This window comes from Equus przewalskii, chromosome 4 (assembly GCF_037783145.1).
Source record: "Equus przewalskii isolate Varuska chromosome 4, EquPr2, whole genome shotgun sequence".
Lineage (NCBI taxonomy): Eukaryota > Metazoa > Chordata > Mammalia > Perissodactyla > Equidae > Equus > Equus przewalskii.
The window spans coordinates 70895542-70917101 of NC_091834.1; the positions used below are offsets into that span (position 1 = coordinate 70895542).

At 38.3% G+C, this 21560-nt stretch overlaps 1 protein-coding gene and 1 long non-coding RNA gene across 4 annotated transcripts; one reads left to right on the plus strand and one right to left on the minus strand.

The window, feature by feature from the left end:
- The first annotated feature begins 771 nt into the window (after positions 1–771).
- Positions 772–19963, plus strand: LOC139083055 (uncharacterized). The gene is made up of 3 exons (XR_011539555.1): positions 772–888; positions 11387–11462; positions 16364–19963. It is a non-coding gene; the product is annotated as an uncharacterized lncRNA (long non-coding RNA).
- SMIM30 (small integral membrane protein 30) lies at positions 19670–21555 on the minus strand. Of its 3 annotated transcripts, none has more exons than XR_011539554.1 (3): positions 21355–21528; positions 21044–21137; positions 19670–20585 (listed from the first exon to the last, which is right to left on the minus strand). XR_011539554.1 is itself a non-coding variant. In XM_070617617.1 (3 exons), the coding sequence occupies exon 3, from the start codon at positions 20538–20540 to the stop codon at positions 20361–20363; it is 180 nt and encodes a 59-aa protein (XP_070473718.1). In that variant the 5' UTR covers positions 20541–20585; positions 21044–21137; positions 21499–21555; the 3' UTR covers positions 19670–20360. The 3 variants fall into 3 exon arrangements, 2 of the variants coding, with proteins under 2 accessions (XP_070473718.1, XP_008539202.2); XM_070617617.1 differs by having other exon boundaries at positions 21499–21555; XM_008540980.2 differs by lacking the exons at positions 21044–21137; positions 21355–21528 and adding an exon at positions 20908–21035.
- Positions 21556–21560: the final 5 nt, after the last annotated feature.

A 21560-nucleotide genomic window follows, 5' to 3' on the forward strand; every position in this document is an offset into this window, starting at 1 on the left:
CTCTCTGCTCTCACAAAACAGGTTCCAAAGTGTTAATGTAATTCATTTTTAATTTTAAAGCTAGCATCTCTAAGACCTTCCTTCTCAATTTAAGATCCAAGCTTTTAAAAACTTAGCAATTTCCCTTCTCTGACCTTTATGTTGAGAATTTTCTTCTCTCTGAAAACTTTAAGACTTGTTCCTTTATTTAATTCATTTAACAAACATTTGTTGAGATCCTATACTGTAGGAATCACTGTGCTAGATCTTGCAAGAAATGAAAATCAAGAGAGAGGACCAGTGTCAGGCAGCTGCATCAATGTAGGGAAAGTGTGACCTGACAGAAGTGGGAGCAGGGTGGAATGAATAGAAACAAAGGGATAGATCAGATTGTAAGGGGAGGTAGAAGCTATTTTTGTTATCAAGTGATTAGTTAAGGGAAGCGAAAGAGATTGAGGAGTAAGAATTGACTCTAAGGTTTGGTGCTTGGTTAACTGGGAGGTTGGCGCCACCATTAACCAGGAGTAACAAAAGTCAAGAAAGAGGTAGCTGGTTTGCTAAGAAGAGAATGAGTTAAGTTTAGACATACTGAGTGTGAAATGCTGGTGGAACATTCCAATGGTGATGTCTTACATGCAGTTAGAAGTGAGGAGACCAAGGTCAGGAAGTACCTACAGGTGATGGTGGAGGTAGGGTAACTATTGGGTGCCATTGCCAGGGGACAGATTGTTGACAGAGAAGAAGGGTGAGGTTAAATAAATAAGCAAGCATGCCCATTCTCCTCCCTCTGGGCAAACTGAAAAACTAAGAGAATGCTTGCATTTAAGAAACAAGAAGGAACATGGAAGGACCAGAGGTAGAACAAACTGAAAGGAAGGTGGAGCACCGGTGTCATAGATCCTGAGGGAGGTGAGAATGTCAAGGAATGTCAGGGAATGTCAGTGTAACTTGGAGGTTTAAAAGGAAAAGGGGTGAGAAGATATCCTTGGATCTGGTGATAAGGAAACAATTAGCAAGCTTTGAGGGAGCAGTTCCAGAAGAGCGAGTCAGACTGCAGGCATTAACAAGTGAGGGACAGGAGTTTAAAGGCTTATAAGGTCAGGCTAAGAAACTATTTTGCTGTTTATGACAGCACTGTCTTAGTGATAAAGGTTTTAATGGATTCTTTTGAAGTTTTATGTACAAAGTGATAGCTACTTAAATAAATATAGTATGCCTTCTTCTTCTGGAAGTGTTTAAAACTCCTCTTCTGTTAACATTATTTCAGTGTGATCCTGTGAATGAAAAGAGCAAATGCAAGTTTCCCTACTAATGCTCCACAAAACTTAAGAGTTTTGATGAAAAGTCCTTGGTTTATTAAAATGTTCTAAGTTGTCTCCTTCCCCTTTGCTTTTTTTTTTTTAGATGAAGTTAAACCATGAAAAAGAGAAAAGTGACCCATGTGTTTGTGGTGTGAGAGTGAGTATGGTGTGCATGTGTGTGTGCATTTGTGTTCGGAGGTGGTGTGGAGGCAAAGCAAATGTTGGTAAAATAATTAAGAAGTGGGAAGTTTCATTTATATTCAGGTTAATGACGAGTCATACATATCTTATAAGGACTGTAAATTTTCGCAGAATAAAAATGCAATATAATTTTAACAACTCAAGAGGGATAGGCATTTTTTTCTTTGGTTATTTAGAGGTTACCTCAATCTTACAGTGTCTTAAGGCCATTATTATAAGCACTAGTGATATGATAATATGAACGATTATGGTTATTTAAGCTTTTGTGGTGTTTAGCTCTTTGACAAACAGCATAATTAAAACATGGCTGAAAGAAAATGTGTCATCTAAGACTGCAATTTCACAGCTTCCCATATTGACTGTCCAGTCCTGCCTTCTGATTTTCTGATTAGCCCTTCCACTTTCATTTCTCCTAAGTTTTTAAACTTTATAATTTTCTCTTTATAGTGTAATAACGAAGAATAAAACAAAGTTCCCATACTTCATAAATATGGTTACTACTTTAATTTGGTTAACATTTGGTTAAAATAAAAGTGTGATTATTATCTGCCTAATTTTACATCAAAGAGGATTTAAGAATAAGTCCTGGGGCAACATGGTTTCATTCATTCAGCACGTCATCATCTCCACCAGAACATGAACCCTCTGAGTGCCCAGACACTGTCTTGTTTTGCTCTGTTCCTCCCTGGTGCCCAGACAGAACGTGGCTCATAGAGACACTTCCCACATTTTTGTTGAATGGGCGATTATGAACTTATACATAAAAGGGGCTGAGCTAGGCACTGTGGGGAGGATATAAAAGAAAAAGAAGAAAAAACAGTGACACAGGCTCCGACTGAACTCTGTTTTTCTTAATTTAATAAGGTTGGGATAATTATTTGTATTATGGGCAGATAGTTTTTTTGGCCAAGGATTTCCCCTGGATTTGGGGGAATTTTGTTTGCTTCTTAGCCTTATTACGTTAGCATTTACATGATTCTTATTTGCCTTCCTATTCAGTAATTTCAAACCATTTTCTAATAACATAATGTCTCTCATGCAGATTATGAGCCAAGAGCAGATATTTTATATTTTGAGCTCCTAACCTGGTGCTCAAATACGTGACAAGGTATCTGCAGCTTTTATCTGGCTTTGGACTTATGATCATTAATTTTTATTTATTTATTTTTTTTAGTGAGGAAGATTGGCTCTGAGCTAACATCTGTGGCAATCTTCCTCTATTTTATATGGGATGCCACCACAGCACGACTTGACGCATGGTGCCATGTCTGCACCAGGGATCTGAACCTGTGGACCCCAGGCCACCGAAGCGGAGCTCGCATTAACCATTACACCACTGGGTGGCCCCAAGATCACTAATTTTTTAACAGCCAAAAGGGTAGTGTAGCCTGAAAACAAAATTAAACCTGATTTATCAATAAAGAAGTAAAATGTTTGGTAATATAAATAGAAAAAATTTTAAATGATGAATACTCTGCTCTAATTTTGCCTATGGATTATTCATAATTGTCTACAGGAGAGAAAGGAAAGGAGTTGAAACAGAAACTGGTCATTTAGCTACTTGGAAAAAAGGCTTCACGAGGACAGTATTACTCTTAGGTAAAGATCAGGATTATCTTTTCTTTTTAGAATATATTCCTTTCCTTTCTTTACCACGCATAAATTAGAGCGGAACAGAAGAGTTTCTCATATAAAATAGTGCTGATTCATCTTACTAATTGAATACAATTAAAAAGCTACCAGCTAAATCACCCTTTAAGTTCCCTTAGTTTGAACAAAGGCCAGAGCTGCTGTTAGAGTTTGCAATCTCTGAAACAAGGAAAGCGTTGAACCACGTTTCCAACAACTTGAAACAGGACGGTATAGTTGCTCACTTTCAGAAGGTGGTAATGACTGGGGCTGAGTGTACACAGTCTCACCACATAGAACTTGGTTAAGATTGCCGTTCTCCTTTATCTGATCCAGAATCATGGCATCCCCTATTGGCAGTTGGTATGTGATTTATAGCACTTGTTTTCTGGTATGGCTATCCTTAATGGGTCATTAATCATTTCCATGGAGTATAAGGAATACTGTTGTATGCATGCATTATGAAAAATGTGTCCTGTTTATAGAGATTCAAAGTACCACATGACTTACATCTACAAACTCTGTTATCTATACTCCTGGCTGTTACCTGTCGTCTCTTTGAATGTCGCTATGCTGCATAAAGGTGGGCAGGTGAACAGGCTGAAGGAGCGGAAGTAGAAATGGTGCTATGCCAAGAGTTCCATTATTTGAAATATTTTTTGACTGTGGATTTCATATCACTCAGTCTCAATTAAAACTGTAGAATAGAGCTACGATTCTAACATTTTTAAAACTAGTTGCTAGTTGTTTGGGCAAGCAGTTGTCTAGGTAAGCTGGAGGGCCACAGACTGATGTTAGGCCTCCAGGTAAATGATTTGTCCTCCTGTGAGAATTCTTGGCTTTTTTTTAAACATTGGCACCTAAGTTAACATCTGTTGCCAATCTTCTTCTTTTTTTTCTTCTTCTTCTCCCTAAAGCCTCCAAGTACGTAGCTGTATATTCTAGTTGTGGGTCCCTCTGGTTGTGCTGTGTGGGACACTGCCTCAGCATGAGCTGATGAGCACGGCTAGGTCCGCTCCAGGATCTGAACCAGCGAAACCCTGGGCCGCCAAAGCAGAGCGCATGAACTTAACCACTCAGCCATGGGGCCGGCCCCCCGTGAGAATTCTTAATGTGGAAATTTCTGGCAGTTTTAGTTAGAGTGGTGTCTCCTCCCGTCACCATGCGGTTGTGGTGTGCAGGTCCAGGATTGCTGTCATTTTGTTCTACTTGTACAAAATCTCTTGACAAAAACAGTTCTTTTTAAGCTCCAGGTCTTTACTAGCAGTTTTCTTCTAAGGGATCCAGGGGTCTCTTGTATTTTTTTTCATAGTAGATCTGATCAGTTAATTAAAAACAACAACTCCATGATGTAAAATTCAAAATTCTCTATCAATTAGGTGTTCACTAGTTCAGGTAGGTCCTGTATGCAGACCCAGATGTATTTACTGTTTAGTATTATATCAAACACTTTCACATACCCTGGCCATCTCTAGCCAAAAGCTTTATAAGTGCTCCAGTCAGGGCCTAACACGCAGTTGGTCTGTAGACTCTCAGCCCAGGGAGTGTTTTCCACAGCACTGTGCAGTCTTTTCAACTAGCCTTTGTTAAACCAAGTCAGCACATTGCTTAATTTGCTCCCCTTATCCAAAGTATATGGAAAATGCACACTTTTATCTTAGGGCTCTTCAAGATTTCACTTCACAGCAAAGGGTTTTTGTTTTTTTTTTTCCCGTTCATGCACTGTTAGTTCCCGTAAATTCTAATGGGTATTAAACACATAAATCCTTGGCACTTTGTTGAAAGACTAGGAATCATGCAGAGACAGCAGTTTTGTATATGGCCTACTTGTAATCCACTCTATAAATGGTTTGTTTTTTGTGCCATGTGGCAGTGAATAGGTGAGATTCTTGCTGGGGTTTCATGATGAGTCTTGCTACTATAGAAGAACCTACCTAAATTGACATTTGGTGAAGAGATGGAAGGAATCTTTTTTTTTTTTTTTTTTGAGGAAGACTAGCCCTGAGCTAACTGCTGCCAATCCTCCTCTTTTTGCTGAGGAAGACTGGCCCTGAGCTAACATCCATGCCCATCTTCCTCTACTTTATATGTGGGATGCCTACCACAGCATGGCTTGATAAGCAGTGCCACGGCTGCACCCGGGATTTGAACCGGTGAATACGGAGCTGCCGAAGCGGAACGTGCGAACTTGACCGCCTTGCCACCGGGCCGGCCCCATGGAATGAATTTTTTATCCTACTCACAGACTATGTTCAAAATGATGTTTTAGTAAAAAGCCAAAAAAGCTCAGAACTGATGCATGCCAACGTCACTCTCTACCTTGGGTGTAGACATGTGCTTGGTGTTGAACTTGCACTCTCAATAATTTTGATACTGCATGGCTCCATGAAGGCAAAATTTCTGTCTATGTTGATTATCTATGTGTTCCTGGTGCCTAGAATAGTGCCTGGCACATAATAGGCATTTAGTAATTATTAGTGGAATAAATAAATGCATTTTTCCTTTAAAACAATCATCATAACTAAGAATTAAATGCTTTTCCTTTTACATCTATTTCTCCTAATGAATCTCCAAGTGTGTATGGCACTTTGAAAATAAATTAAAGGATAATCCCTTCCTGTCAGGAGCTGGATCACATTTTACAGCTGAAACCTTTTTCTCACAATATTTCCAAATACTTCTGAAGTACAACATGTTGTAGAAAGCCCTAAGTCAACTTAAAAAATGTGCAGTATCAGAATTATTGAGAGAGCAAGTTGAATGCCCAGTCTATGTGTATATATACAAATTTGAGAGTGAAGATGACATCAATCCTGAGCTTTTTTGGCTTTTTACTAAAAGGTCATTTGAACATAGTTTGTAATAGGAAAAACAAATATGTACAGCAGACCAACCTACTAATACTCTAGGGTAAAGGAATCTGCATGCTGAACTCACATTTATGCTGGAGGACTTCAACTTTGCAATGACCATCAGAGTTGCATGGATTTATTGACTTTTAGAGCTGAACAATTACTAATATTTTCCTAGTTTTTATAATTTATAAATTAATTTTAAATACTTTATTTCATTAGATTCTAACTTCATTCTGTGAAGTAAGTATTTTCCTTTTAATATAATAGAAACCAAGTTTAGAGATATGAATAATTAATAGTTATATGATGCTTATAAGGCAACAAGTGTTGTTCTTTGCATTTATTAACTTACCTGATTTTAATAAAACCTTATAAGGTAGGTTCCATGATTCATTTCACTGAGGAAGAAATTGGAGGCACAGAGAGATATAATAACTGGTTCGAGATCAATAGAAAAGTTGGAGTTTGTGCTAAGTGACGTTCAGAAGTGGTAAAACTAGAAACTTGATTTAGGTGTTTCTGACACTGAATCGCATGCACTTTCAGTACCCCACAGTGCCTCTAGAGTCTAATCAGTGCTGTCCTTAGATATTTAACATGAGCCACACATGTAATTTTGTTTTCTAGCAGCCAAAATAAAAAAGTAAAAAGTAAAACTAATTTTAATAGTACATTTTATTAAGCCAATATATCCCAAATATTAGGTCAACATGTAATCAACCCAAAAGTATTGCAAAGATATTTTATATATTTTTTCTCACTAAATCTTCAAAATCTAGCATGTATTTTACAGCACTTATAGCACATCTTAATTCAGACTAACCACATTTTCAGTGCCTAAACCAGCTCTGAGCCATCAGGCATAAAGTCTTTATGTAGAGATAAGAATAATAAGGCCTGGAGAAGTGAATTCCCATGCTCACACAGTTAATGGTCAAGTTGGTGACCAGACTTGAAGAGAAGAGTTAACTGCCAAGACTTGAGGCCTGGGTGGTCTCTGCTGCCCTACTGTGTGAGGTATGGCTCTACTGCACTCCTTCTGTTTCTCTTAGCAGCCTGTTCCATCGAGACCTAAATAACCAGAACCCACTGAACTGCATTCCATCTCCAGAATCTTGAATGCCAAACCAGCTGGTTTTACTCTCCAGTAGAACCGCTCGTTAAGCGCTATTTATTTACTGTTGCAAAGTTGCATGAAACAGAAAGAAAAAGCCAAAAAAGTTCAAATCTCCATGGAATAGAAGATCTTGGAAACTCCCTCTTTTCACAGATTCTCTCTGGTTAAATACAGATGGGCAGCAGAAATCATATTGTCATAATGTGCTTCGGTTTAGGAAGCAGTCTGGGATCTTATGGACTCCGGAAAGTGTGTTGTCTTAGAGACAATTCCCCCACTTAATCACAGATGCTGTGAACTCTTATAGGCTTATTACACTCTTCTCCTGTTGACTGTTGGGGAACCAGAATAATTCCTGTATTTTACCCTAAATTCATTAAAAACCTTCGAGTTGCCAGAGCCAGAACTGATCAGAACTGATGCATACAATAAATAGAAGCCTAAACTAGAAATTTCTTTAATACTATCTTAATACTGATATTACTAGATTCCATAGGATTTGAACTTTAGAGTTGAGGGACCTTAAAAAGTCACCTAAAAATGTTTTTTGAGCTTGTTTTTCTTAAGATAACGGTACAAGTGATTTTTGTGGTGAGATCATACTTGGAACTCACATATAAAACAGGCAATGGTGGAGCTGCTCTAAGTGAAGCCTGGGGGCCAGAGGCACACTCTGGGGGCTGGAGCCACACTCTGCTGGCCTTGATTTGATTTGGCAGCTGCCAAGGCAGCTCTGTGGGGCCTACGGGTCTGATTAACACAGTTGAAAAACACTGATTTAGTATATCTACCCCTACTCCCCATTTTTTTCTTCTTGCCAAGCTGATGATAGCCAGAGACTTATAGTTCTAAAATATTTGAGTTTATGGAAAATGGTCCAGGCATGAGTCTTAGAGGGATAGAACAGTCAGTATAAAGAACTGTAACAAGAAAGAACCAAGGTAGGTCAGAATTATTGCCCGGTATGGAAGTAGAACAAGTTGAAGCTTGGCTGGCTAGGAGACTGATGGACACACACACACACACACAGAAATCAGACATGGTGTTCAGTTTTGACAGGAAGATGAGTTTAATTTTAGCAAATGAACATGAGGTAGCAGCCAGCCTCACACATAATAATCACATGGCATTATTTATAAGCACTAGTTGGTCTTGAACTGGAACTGAGAGAGTCAGGCCAGTCATATGGGAGTTGCCTGTTCATAATGGAAACCCTGAGGTCATACTCTGAGGAAAGTAGTATGGAGATAGATGAATTCTCTGAGAAAGAGAGTGAGGAGAAGAAAAGGCCAAAGTCTGAGACCTGAAGAATTAAGGAATATGGGGGCATCAGAATAGCGAGAGAAACCAGTTAGGAACACAGCAGAAGAGCAGCAGAGAGGTAGGAGGAAAACAATCCAACCATTCTCAGCCCTTCCCCTGTAATTCTCTTGACAAAACTAACCTCTCTTTCTAAAGCCACTGCAACAGCCTCCTAATTGGACCGAGCATGTATTTTTTTCTTGCTTTTACTGCAAATAAGACGTAAGTGAAAATTCATTTTATCCAGACAATTTTTCATTGTAGTAAAAGATCTTTAAAATGACAATGGATTCCCTTAAACAGAATAATTTCTTTCCTTCCTCTCTCCCTCTTTTTCTTCCTGCCTTCTTTTATGTTTGAGTCCTGTCATTTGAGTACACCGAGGTGTAGGTTCCCTTATCAGGCCCAAGGTGGGAGGGGAACCTCTTCTTTGTAGTGGGAGTGTTGTCACGCACTTTAAAAACCACTATAGCAACCATTTTATGCCAGGAATCTATAGAAAAATAAAGCATATAAACACACAGGCAACAGCTATCTTCATACAAAATCATGAAGTGCTCTTTCCTTGCTTTGATTTTACATTTTTATGGTAATGCTACTAATTTGAATTTTGTTTTGATCCTACTTGGTTTTTGTTAGACTACCAACGTAGATGATATTTTTTCTTATGAAGTCCTTTATTTTGTCATTTAAACCATTTGGTTTTTTTCTGTGGCTGGAGTCCTTGGGTCAGCCTACAAATATTTATTGAGCACCTGTTGTGTTAAGTGTTTTATCTTGGGTGTTTAAGAATCATGCAAACCTAAAAAGAAAAATTTTCTGCTTATAAGGTTATTACTATTAGGTTGACATGATTAATTTAATGAACTACAAAGCAGAAATTAAACCTCTTTTTAAGCAGGGCCAACCTTCAGTCATGTTGGTTATGAATGTCTGCGTATTTTTGGTGCATTAACCACCCCAGGCCCTTCCCCACTTTTGATAATCTTAACCTTTATCCCTCTCCCTAGCCCCACTCCCAGGTGTCTAATCTCAATTTGAAGTTCCATTTGGAGGTTCTTGTCATTACCATTCAATAGAGGAAGCCAGAAGACCTCTAGGCCTTCATGACCCAGAAGAGGCACCATTAATAGTGGAATTGCAGGTATCACAAAAATACTGAAGAATGGATAGGAGGTAGGCATTTTGGTTTGGGGAGTTTCCTGCTGGCTTTCCTTAAATTATGTCATCTACCAAGGAACTACTTCTGCCTTTTTTCAAGGCTGGCCCCACTTCTGGGTAACTTTCTGCCAAGGCCTTCCTTCACCTTGCTCTTCCTTCATCAAAGAGGAATTCTTCTCTGAAGTGCCTGCCAGTGGAATAGGTTAAGAAAACGAGAACTAGGATAATTTGTAAGTGATTTGCCCAGTGCCCTATAGTTTGTCAGCAGTGTAGCCAGAACTAGGATCCTTGTCCCTTTGACTCCTCATTTAGTGCTCTTTTCATTATGTTTCACAGCCTTTCTTAGCCATAAACTTCTGTCACTTAGCAACAGCACAGAGGAAAGAAACACTTTACCGTGTGATTTGATGCTTATTATTGTAATAATGATCAATTTAATGTTTCTTGATAGCTATCATTACTATTGACCACTAATGATAGTAAACATAGGGATCATTGGATGAGTAATGCTTAATTTCGATTATGAAAACAAAAAGAATAATCTTGAAAATGAATATTCAAGAACATATGATGATTTCTCTTTTCACTTCATATGCTCCTTTTTATAGAATGCTTATTATAAAAATGCACAGTGACTCCTGGCCTTTTCTTTAATAAGAGATTTACCATCCTCTCTCCCTGGATAAAACCTTTCTTTCCACATCTAGATTTCAAATAGTCTTTTACAAACTCAGTCCTCTAGCATTTCTGGTGTAGTACTGTATAGTAACCCCAATTATCCTCCATTTTGGAAAACATAGATCAGGACAAGAGACACTTTAGAAATATATTTACGTACATATTTGCATTTGCTAATTTAGAATATAAAAATAATACTTAAAGTCAACTTATAAGCTGGAACCACACATTCAAAGGATGTGAGTATCTATTTGGAAGTTGGTAAGAATTGCCTATTTTGCTTATTTCAGTATAGTATTATCAGTAATGGCAAGATGTTGGAAATCACTGACATATCCAGCATTATTAAAAGAATGGATTTTGAATAAGTGATGGCAAATATAAGGGATGGAATATTATTTGGTTGTTAAAATGTCCATGAAATACTTAAATGTTAAACAAATAAACTTGGAAAACAAAATGGTATGTATGCTCTAATGGAGTTTCATTACATTTATGCATATGGAAGGTGGCATGCACAAGTGCAAATAGTTTTACTGAGGGCAGGTAAGGTATGGGTCATTTTGTTATTATACCATATCATTACTTAATGTTGTTTCTTTTTTTTTTAGTTAAAAAAGTAATACATTACATAGTGTAATAACCAGTTAGTTTGGTTTGTAAGTTGCATAAAAATTTTTTTTTGTTACTTCTAAGTCACTTATTCATTTTATCAAACTGTGTAAATTTACATCTCTAAGTAACTTAACCTCTCCAAGCCTGAGTGTCTTTGTCTGTAAAATGTGAGAGCACAAACCTCTCATTCAATTCGGGAATTTGCTTACCAAGTGGTTGTTCTTTCTATTTCTGGTTACCTATCTTATTCACACACAGGGCTCAGCTCTGACTTACTTCTGGTTAATTCCTAAAACCAAATGCTCAATGATGAAGTCTTCCCTTCATTGGGGGTATTCAAAGGAGCATGTCACAGGCTAAATATGAGTACCAAATATGCTTTGAATAATGGCATCATCAATGAAATTAAGTCCACATTTTTCTTAGAGGACTATTTTATAGAGCCCTAAATATTTGGATGAACACATTGATTTGTAAAAACTGACTCTTAGTGCTTCTTTGTACCTTTAGTCGTAAAGATACTGACACTGAATTGATTTATTCTTTAGAAGGAGAAACAGCCCAAGTGAAAGATCCAGCACAAGTGCATGGAGCCTACATGATACTCATTCGCCATGACTGAGGGTGAGAAGTGGAATCCTATTTGGGGCTCTTTATTTGAGAGTCATCTTTGGAAATGCAGAAGGACTTTGGGCTACAGGCATCTTTTCTTCTCTTTTTAAATTTTTGTCTGCTAAAGTCTTCTCACCCGAATGAAATGTAGGCTTTGACATCATCAGTGGTAACATCATTTGAGAACTACGACGTGTTGACAACTGTCTTGTGATTACTTCACAATGGATCTCTTTCAAGGGATGACATTTAGAGTAACCATGAACTGCCAACTGCTTTCAGAAAGACAGAGTTCACACATTTGTGTGTAAAAGGAACACTTCCAACCTGCAATGTTATTAAGAAGTAATAATGTTAGCTTCAGTATTATACCTCAGTTAGCATATAGACTTGCTTACTCAACGCTACTATATTAATTTGTTCTTCAGGATTTTTTAGGAACTAAATTCAGTACACAACCAATTATTAAAACCTCTAACACTATGGACAAGGTGTGTTAATACTTACAATGATAAAAAGACGCAATCTTGATTTCAAGAAATTTAAGTTAAAGGTAACAGAGGTAGGATGAATGGGAAGGGGGTGTCGTGGAGCTGGTGGTATAAAAGACATAATAAGTATCTAAATAACCATAAAACAAGGCCGAGTGAAATGCAATAATACAGGTGTAGACAAAGCACTAGGGACTCTGGAGGATGGATATCATTAACTGCTTTTGGGAAAGGCTTCGTGGAAGAGATGACATTTGTAAAGTAGATGAAAGATGAGCATGGAGGAATGGCAAGGCATTTGATTTTGGTAATCAGGTGGTCTAGTGTTGCTGGAGTATAGGATGAGGAAGAAAATGAGGAGACAAAGCAGTAGATCATCCTGTGTTTCAAATCTGTGGATCTTGTCTAAACTAAACGAAGCATTAAATATGTACATACAATGCAAGCTTTTATAAATAGTGTATATAATTGAAATCAGCTAACTAGACATCTTGAAACTTATTAGAATCATGTTCTACAATTATAATTTAGATGTCCAAGAAAATGATAAATCTCACAATGAATCTCAAACTTGTCCTGTGTAAGATCTAAAAGATTGGTAGAGCTGCACTGAGGTTGCTGAGGGCACAGCCAGTCTCAGTGAGAGGATGCCATGATCTACTGTGTGTCCTGGGCTGAGGTGTCCCTTTGCTACATTAACTTTCTATCACATATTCATTCTACAAAAGTTTGAGTGAGCTGCGTTTTCTATATGCCAGCCACTGTGTTAGAAGCTGGGAATACAGCAGTGAATTAGTGATTCAGTCCTTGTCCTCACAGAGCTTAGAATCCTGAGATGGTAAACCATCATAATCTCAATTAAAAAAAAAAGAATCCTAAGATGGGGTTGAGGTTGGTTGAGATAAAGATAAGTAAACAGAGATTTCGGTATAGAGTGCTATGTGCCTGATAGAGATGTACAGAATGCTGTGTGACCACACAGTAGGCTGTGTAACTTAGACAGGAAGAGTCGGGGAAGACATTCTAAGGAAGTGCTGTTCAAGCATGAGGAGGAAGGAATAAGGCAGGCGAACTGGGGAAAACTATGCCAGGCAGAGGAAGAAGTGTGCAGACCTAGAGAGCAGGGCTTGTGGGGAGAGAGAGAGAGAGACACACACACACGCACACGCACACACACAGAGGTGAGACAAAGAAAACAGATATGGTGCTTTCTAGGAAGTGAAAGGCTTAATATGGCTGAAGGCTAGAGTACAAGGTAGATTGTGGGTCATGGACATAGATGAGACTTGTGAAATAGGGGAGGAAATAAGGGCAGATCAAACGGTGCTATCTTCTTAAGGCTTGTTAAGAAATTCATAAAAATAGGAAATCCACTAAAGAGTTTTGACCTGGGATGTAACAGAATCAGATTTGTGTTTTAAGAAGTTTACTATGGCTGTTGTGTTTAGAAAAGAATGCAGAGGGCTAAGGTGGGAGGTCAAAAGACCAGCTAGGGGCCTGCTGCAGATCTCATCCTCATCAAGATGGCAGTCTGAACTTGGATAGGAGCCATGGGGATGAAGAGAAGTGGGTGGGTCCTAAGGATAATTTGGAAGTGGATTCCGTAAGACTTAGAGATGGACTGGAGGTGGAGTGTGAGGGAGAGGAAGGTGCCATGAATCCTCTCAAATGTCTGTTTTGGCCACTGGGAAGATGGTGTCTATTAGTTGAGTCTCACTGGTAGTGCCAGAAAGACCAAACACAGGAAACTGCAGGGTTGTTTGTTCCTGGATCCCAACAGGCTGACATCAATTCCCGTGTGGGCTGTTTGCTGTGAGTGGGAGTGGCAGGGTCACAGGTTGTTTTTATTCTTCCTTCTTGAGACAATCTCTAATCATACTTGTTCAGTACAGAAAATGAGCGGCCCCCACTTCACTGAATTGAAAATCAAAAATGTACCAAATGACTATAGTTTTCACTGAGGAGTTTGAAAGAAAATCAGCTCCTCGTGTTGCCAAATGAAAATAGATAATTAGAATATTTTTAACACGTTAGACCTTATTATCTTTGAAATCAGGAAAACTATGGAGCCACAAAACTCTATCACTAGGAAGCCTTTTAAAGATTACTTGCAAATAATTTTACAGATGAAAAAATTATGGAGGTTAAATTATTGGCTCAAGGTCAATTGCCTGATAGTTGATTAATTTTTTTCTTTCTAAATTGCACTGATGATGTCTTGAAAAGTGTTGATTAAACAAGTAAAAGTGAGCATACAGGACCCATAAAATTGTTGATATCAAAATGCCCTGGTAATTTTTGTGGCAAAATGAAAGGGTTGTTCTGACAAATCATTTGAAAGACAATATAGTATAGTTTCTGTTCTTGGTGATCACGCCAGCTTCTGAATTCTTTTGTTAAGTGATTTATGCACATTTATCCAAAGCATAATTATCTTGATTAATATTGAGAAATATGGTATTTATATTCCCAATGTTTAACAAAGTGCTACATGATTAGCCCTTTAAAAATAATTAACCCTCTTGTATATAAAATTTCATAATTTCATTTTAGATTATGAAGTGCCAACTAATATTTTCAAAATTTTACTCACCCATATATGTAATAGATTCAGTGAAAATATGTGTGAGCATGGTATTTTAGCTCTGATACTACAAATCAATGAGAAATTAAATCGCATTTTAGTTTTTTGAAGCAATCACATATTTTTCTGGTCTTCTGCTTTTTGCATTTAGATGTTAGATATACATTATTTAATTACAGAAAAGATTTAGAAAAATGGTTACGAAAAATTAGAAACAAAATTTAAAATGTGCTACTCCACACACATATTTATTGATTTGGTCCTGTTTTCACCTAAAAGTGAAAATCCTGTCTGGGATTAGTAAACCAAAATAGGGGCTTCCTTTCCACTCCCCATCATAGGAAACAACCATTAAGAAGTTACGTGTTGCTTATATCTTTATGACTTCTAATGAGATGAGATTTGTCAGAATATTTTTCCTGGTCGAATATGGACCAGATCTGCCATTTTCCTGAATAAGCAGAACCAAATTCCTTGTATTTCCTTTAACGATCTGAGCAGTTGCTGCTAAGCTTTTGTTATGTCACTTAAGTCATCATGGTTGAACATGTTAGGAATTACTAAAACAGCACCAATTATTTTCTTTCTTTTTTTCCTTTTTTTTCTCTTCAAGAGACTCAGGTACAAATAAGAAGACTTGGGGAAACTTTAGAGTAGCCAAATTTTCTTTTCTTCATAGATGTCTTTGAGTTTCATCAATTTGTAAGCCTATAATGGGGGGGAGGGGATTATGGTAAAGAAAATGAAGACTCAGGGAAAATGTCAAAATTGAAATATAAACTGTTTAATAAGGGATTTGCTTATATAACTTTCTAAAGATGCCCTCTTTGTAAATAGAAACTTGGTGCTAGTAGTTTTTTTTTTTCCCCAATGTCTAGGAAATATCTCCAAATACCAATAATAATAGCATTCAGTGTGCCCAGCCTTTCACATTCATTATTTTCTGTATTCCTCACCTATTTGAGATAGGTACTACAGTCATGCATCACTTAATCATGGGGATGTGTTCTCAGAAATGCATTGTTAAGTGATTTTATCATTGTGTCAACATCCTAGAGTGTACTTACAGAAACCTAGACGGTATAGCCTACTACGCACCTAGGCTATATGGTTCTAATATTATAGGACCACTGTCGTATGTGTGGTCCATTGTTGACCAAAATGTTGTTATGCGGTGCATGACTGTATTATTATCTCCATTTAACAGAAAGAAATTTAACAGGGAGACACAAATTTAAAAGAAGTTACTTGCTCAAGATCACATTTTAATTGGTGGAGCCTGGTTATCTATTTAGTTGTGTTAGATTCCAGAGCTTGGGCTCTTAACCCCTACTGGGATACCAGTAAAGAGAGTGATACGTGAGTCTCAGGGAGGGAGATAGGTTGTATATCAAGAAGTGCCCTTCTTTCATTATGTGCTGCAGGTTGTATAGCTACATCACTTTTCTACATCCAAGGTTGGAAATGGCATTTGACAAGCTTCTACACAGCTAAGAAAGCCTAAGAGGGTGAAGGTGCATGTGATGTGTAGCTTCTGAGATTTCCTGGGCCTGGCTGGTTCCTTCAGTAGGTACATTTGGTCTCACATCAGTTTTTCAGAGCCGCCAGTTGCACTGGCTGAGACAAAATAGGGACACACTTCATTTTTTCAAACTTCATCTGCACTCCTGAAGTCTTGACTGCTAATTGTACTCCCTAGTTGAGCTTACTGGGTAAAGACAGGAATATGATACCTTGGATGGGTGAAAAGGGGATGACAGACGAGGGACATCACAGGACAAAGGTCTGTAAGTGAAATACCTTGAATCGATCATTTACCTGGTGTTTTCTCTCTCTAGGAAATTCACTCTTTAAATATGCACTGAGGAGACTTCTGTTCCCAGGAAGATGAAGTAGACATCCTTTTTCCTATTTCTGCCACTAAATAAAGCTAAAAACTCTGGACATTATGTATAAAACAAACATATGAAGATTCGGAAAGTTGGAAAGAAGACAGATCGGCTAAGGACCTCAGGACCAGTAGAAAGACATGGTAGTGAAGTCTCTAGATTTTCTTTTTGCTTCATAGGTCTCTGGTCAGGTACTGGAGAAGCTAGCAATCCAGAAATTCCAATGGGCTTGGACACAGTCATGGGCCAGTGGAGAACACGTGGGGAGTCTGGACTTCCACTCGCTCCCACCCAGTAGCTACAAGGTACCTCACCCCCAGGGTCAGTGGAGGGCACATGGAGAGCACTAATGAGGTGCCCCTGGAACTTCTATCTCTATCTTGGCAGTAATGAGGCAGCATCCTCCCTTCCTCTGAGGGAGTGGTGTCAGAGGAGGCCTGCTAAAATACAAGATTTAAATAAGGTCCAGTCTTTTTAATATAAAACCCAAAATGTCCAAGAATCAATGGGAAATCACTCATCGTAACAAGGAAGACCTCAACTTGAATGAGAAAAGACAACAGATGCCGAGACTGAAATGAAACTGATGTTAGTATCATCTGGCAAGGATTTTGAAGCAGCCACCATCAAGGTACTTCCATGAACAATTACAAACATGCTTGAAACGAATGAAAAAATAGAAAGTCTCAGCAAAGAAACAGAAGCTACAAAGAAAAACCAAATAGGAAAGTTAGAACTGAAAAACACAACAGCACAATCAGTGCACTTGAGGATAGAACACTAGAAATTACTCAGTCTCAACAACAGAGGAAAAAAACTAGGGGGGGCCTGGGGTGGGGAAGAGCCTCAGGGACAAGTGGGACTGTAAGAAAAGATCTAACACTTGGGTCACTGGAGTCCCAGAAGGAAAGGTGAAAATAGATGGGCTGAAGGAGTATTTGAAAAAATAATGGCTGAAAACTACCTAAATTTGGGAAAAGATATAAACCTATAGTTCAAGAAGCTGAGCAAACCCCAAACAGAATAAACCCAAAGATATTCATGCCAACACACATCATAGTTAATCTTCTGAAAACTAAGGATGGAAAAAAAATCTTTTTTTTCCCCCTAGATTGGCCATGAGCTAACATCTGTTGCCAATCTTTTATTTTCTTCTTCTTCTGCCCAAACCCCCCAGTACATAGTTGTATATTCTAATTGTAGGTCCTTCTTGTTCTGCTATGTGGGACACCACCTCAGCATGGCCTGATGAGCTGTGCTAGGTCCGCGCCCAGGATGCAAACTGGCAAAACCCACGGACACTGAAGCGAAGCGAGCAGCCTTAACCACTCAGCCATAGACCCAGCCTGGAAAAAAATCTTAAAAGCAACCGGCGAGAAACCATCCATGAAACGCTCTGATTTTTGGCATTAGAGGAATAGGCTGGTTACCAGCATTTCCTGTTGATGTCAACTATTAGTCTTCTGCTTTTAACTGGACTCAACCAAGCCAAGATGTACAGAGCATTTACATTTACAAATTATGCTGGGCACCTGGGGGACATTTATCACCCCATTCTTCTTATAGCTGCCCCACTGCAGGTGTTATCCCTCAGAGCAAATTAAGGAATTCCAGAATTGGAAAGAACCTCAAAAAAAAAAAGGAAATCAAGAGTAGAAATTTGTAATTTGGGATTTCTGGATGGGCTTCAGCTCTGTGAACTCCCTGAAATTAATCTAAAAATGCCAGTATGTATGTGCTTTTTTTCTAGGGAAAGGACCATAGTTTTCATCAGCTTCTCAAAGGAGCTGATGGCCCCCAAAAGGTTAAGAGCCACCATAAGAGTTTCTGTCCTTTTCAGGCAAACCCATATAATCCAACCTAGATAGATTGGCTAAAAAAAAAAATGAGGCTAAAAGTAGGGAAGATATTCCCTATCATATCCATCAAAATTCCTGAATGCCACCTCATGATGATTCTCTATTTTTAAGGAGAAAATAGGAAAATGACAGTTTCTAATTCCTTCTAGGCACTTCTGAAAATACACGTGCATTAAAGAATGTTTGCCTGTAGTCTTATTTTGAACATTTTAAAAATAGTACCTGGAGGTGACTACATGACTAATGCACTGTGATTTAAAATGTACTTGAGGTTTGATTTCTCTCAATGCCATTGGAAGAGTTCAGACACACGAGGAAGCCACAGCAGCCTCTCTACATCAGTACCAATGGGCTGGTTTACAGGCCACAGGGCAAACTGGCCTTTTTCTGCATTCCTTTTTCCATCTTTCAGAAAACAAAAAAAGGCATGTAAAATCAAGTTCTACTACTTACACAATGGGTAACTGCCAATTTATCTGAACAAAACATGTTAGTGCTTTCTCTGGTGAAAAAACAAAAGAACTATGACAAATACAGATCCATTCAGTTTCTTCACTGTCTTGATAGCGTGGCTGTCCCTTACTCCTTGACTCCTCTGCCAAATCCCTCATGCAAGCCAGCTCAGTTCACATCTGTATTGTAATATACTGTAAACAGGATTGTAGATTGCTCCTGCCTGTTTTCCGACCAAAATTAAGGCTCCCAATGTCACCTGGAGAGCTAGAGATTGGTTAATGCATTATCTTAGGGAAAAAACTTGACTACCTGCTTCCATTAAGACCCTAAAGTAGTTTGACTTACTCAGATTATTCTATGCTGGCTGCATCTATAGAATCAAAAGAATCAGTGGGGGGCCCTTGTTAAACATAGATTTCCAGGCCCCAACCTACAATTACTACAACACAACCAGGACAGACACCTGGGACTGTAAAAGTTTTACCAAGTTCTTCAGGTCATTCTTGGGTACAAACAAGTGAGAGTAGTCTTCTTAAACTTGAAGGTGCATACAAATGACACTGGGCTCTTCAAACAAATGCAGATTTTGATCCAATTGGTCTGGGTAGGACCCAAGATTCTGGATTTCTAACAAGTTCCCAGGTGATATTGCTGATCTGAGGGTACTTTAGGTAGCAAGGTCAGAGAGGGTACGTCTCATCTGGCTGGTGTGTAAATCAGTATGGGCCACTATATTTTCTTTCTGTATTTGTGGATTCTCTACCAGGGGCCTCTCCTGTCTTGATGCTGCCCATTTCTCATTTTTTGCTGATTTGTGTCTCTACAAGCTAGCGTGACCAGTTAAGGTAAGGCATCCTGCCCCTCTCCACTTAGCTTATATAAAAGTCTATGCAAAGATTGAACAGCTTAACCTAAACAGAAATGCACACCACACATTAACTTACAACATAATGGGTTTATATTTAATATAGTATTTCTCACTATGGAGATGTTAGTTAATATAAAGTTTTTTTAACATTAAATCGCTACTCCATTTCAATGTCAATATAAAGTAATTTTTTTACATTAAATCTTTTCTCCATTTCACTGTTAGATACACTGAATACATTTTTTAACCTTCTTCCCACCAAAGAAATAAAATTTTAATTTCTGACTGACTGTATATCATATCTAAGTACAATATTAACTTGGGAGATAACAAAAACAAAAATATAATAAAAATATGGAGAAAAGACTCCAAAAAGATGCAGGGGGCAGTGATTACAACTGAACAGTGGTGATTTCCTAGGATTCTGGGCCAGAGCTTCCTTCTTCCTATTTTATGTGCTTTGAGAATTCTGAAACTATGAAATGTTACATATGAAAACTTCAGCCCTCTTACTTTGATCCTCTTTCTAAGCAGCAAATACAAATTATAGACTGCATTTGTCAGTACATCATTTGTTGGGAAACTTTTCTTTCCATTTAACATATATCAATTTGTTCCCATTTATAGTGAAAACAGTTAATTAAGAATGTGAATTTACCCTATTTACTGTTTCTTGGGAACTTCCAGACACCAAAGCTCTGTTTTTAGCCTCAATAGCACAAAGATTTTCAGGGCAAGGTTTGATTCAGGAGGCTCTTCAAAGTCACATCTGTCCATTTCTCTTTCGTGCATATATCCCCAAACAAGCACAAATGCCTGTAACGCTGAGTACCACACCTAACAAGAGAGCAACTGCATCTCCGGTTTCTACTGCTTCAACAACAGGCAGCACCAAAAGCAGTGAAATGAGAACTAAGAACACTTGAGTTGAAACTGAGGTCATGATGCTGGGGTCTTCAAGTGGCTGGATCTTGAGGGCTGAAGGTCTCTAGAAATTAAACATGAAAACAAAAAGGAACCATTAAAAATTCCTACCTTTTCAAATGACAATATGAACACATGACAAATAATGGTCCACACAACCTGTTAAATTTAAATTTCAGACCCATGTCTTCATTTTATGGTGGAAAAAACTGAGGGAAGTAAAAGGTACTTAAAGATGCTCATTTGAGACTAATTTCCCCTTATGATAACTCCTTGACTCCAGCGATTTTTCCACCTATAATAATGCCAACACCCAGTGAATAAACCAAACAAACTCAACAGCAGAAGAGAACTAAGAACAAACAGAAAATGCACAACACACTTACTTGGAAACTTAAAGTATCCTAGTGAGTAAAAATTACACTTTCTTAAGGTCTCCCCCATCCAGGAAATGCAGACAAATCTGGCAAAAGTAACATAACATATAATACCATGAAGTTGTGGGGAATTAGTACGACTTACCAAAGAAACGATATATGTTTAATTCTATCTGACTTGAAATACTCCTTTCTTGGAGCTCCGGATGCTGAGACTAAGAGCTTCTGTGTGACACCGCCTATTATCAGAGGAGGGTAGGATTTAAAAATTACTCATCATCACCATGACTATTCCTATTATTATCACTTTAAGAATGCAGCTAGAGTCAGCGCAAAGCGGGGGCGTTGTACAGAAGGAGAGAAATGGGCAATAAGTAGGGAAAATAGTTAAGCAGGACAACTAGACTGAAAGTTGGTTAGTTCGCCCACACAGGAAAAGCTAAAAATAAATCGAACCGAGAGACAAGTTCGTTCCAGGACTCGACACTAAGATTTTAAAAAGAATCTCTGCTTTGGCCCGGCAAGGTGCAAATTTGCCTTCTCTTTTACAAACACACTGGGCCAATCTAAGTACCCTTTGGAGACGAGCTTGTACATTACCTTCCACGAAGCAGCCATTACAGAAATGGCGAGGAGGGCGGAGTCTCCAAACTACATTTCCC

What these genes read in the sequence shown, in the direction of transcription:
- SMIM30 (XM_070617617.1), bottom strand. Translation starts at nt 20,540, where the DNA reads ATGACCTCAGTTTCAACTCAAGTGTTCTTAGTTCTCATTTCACTGCTT.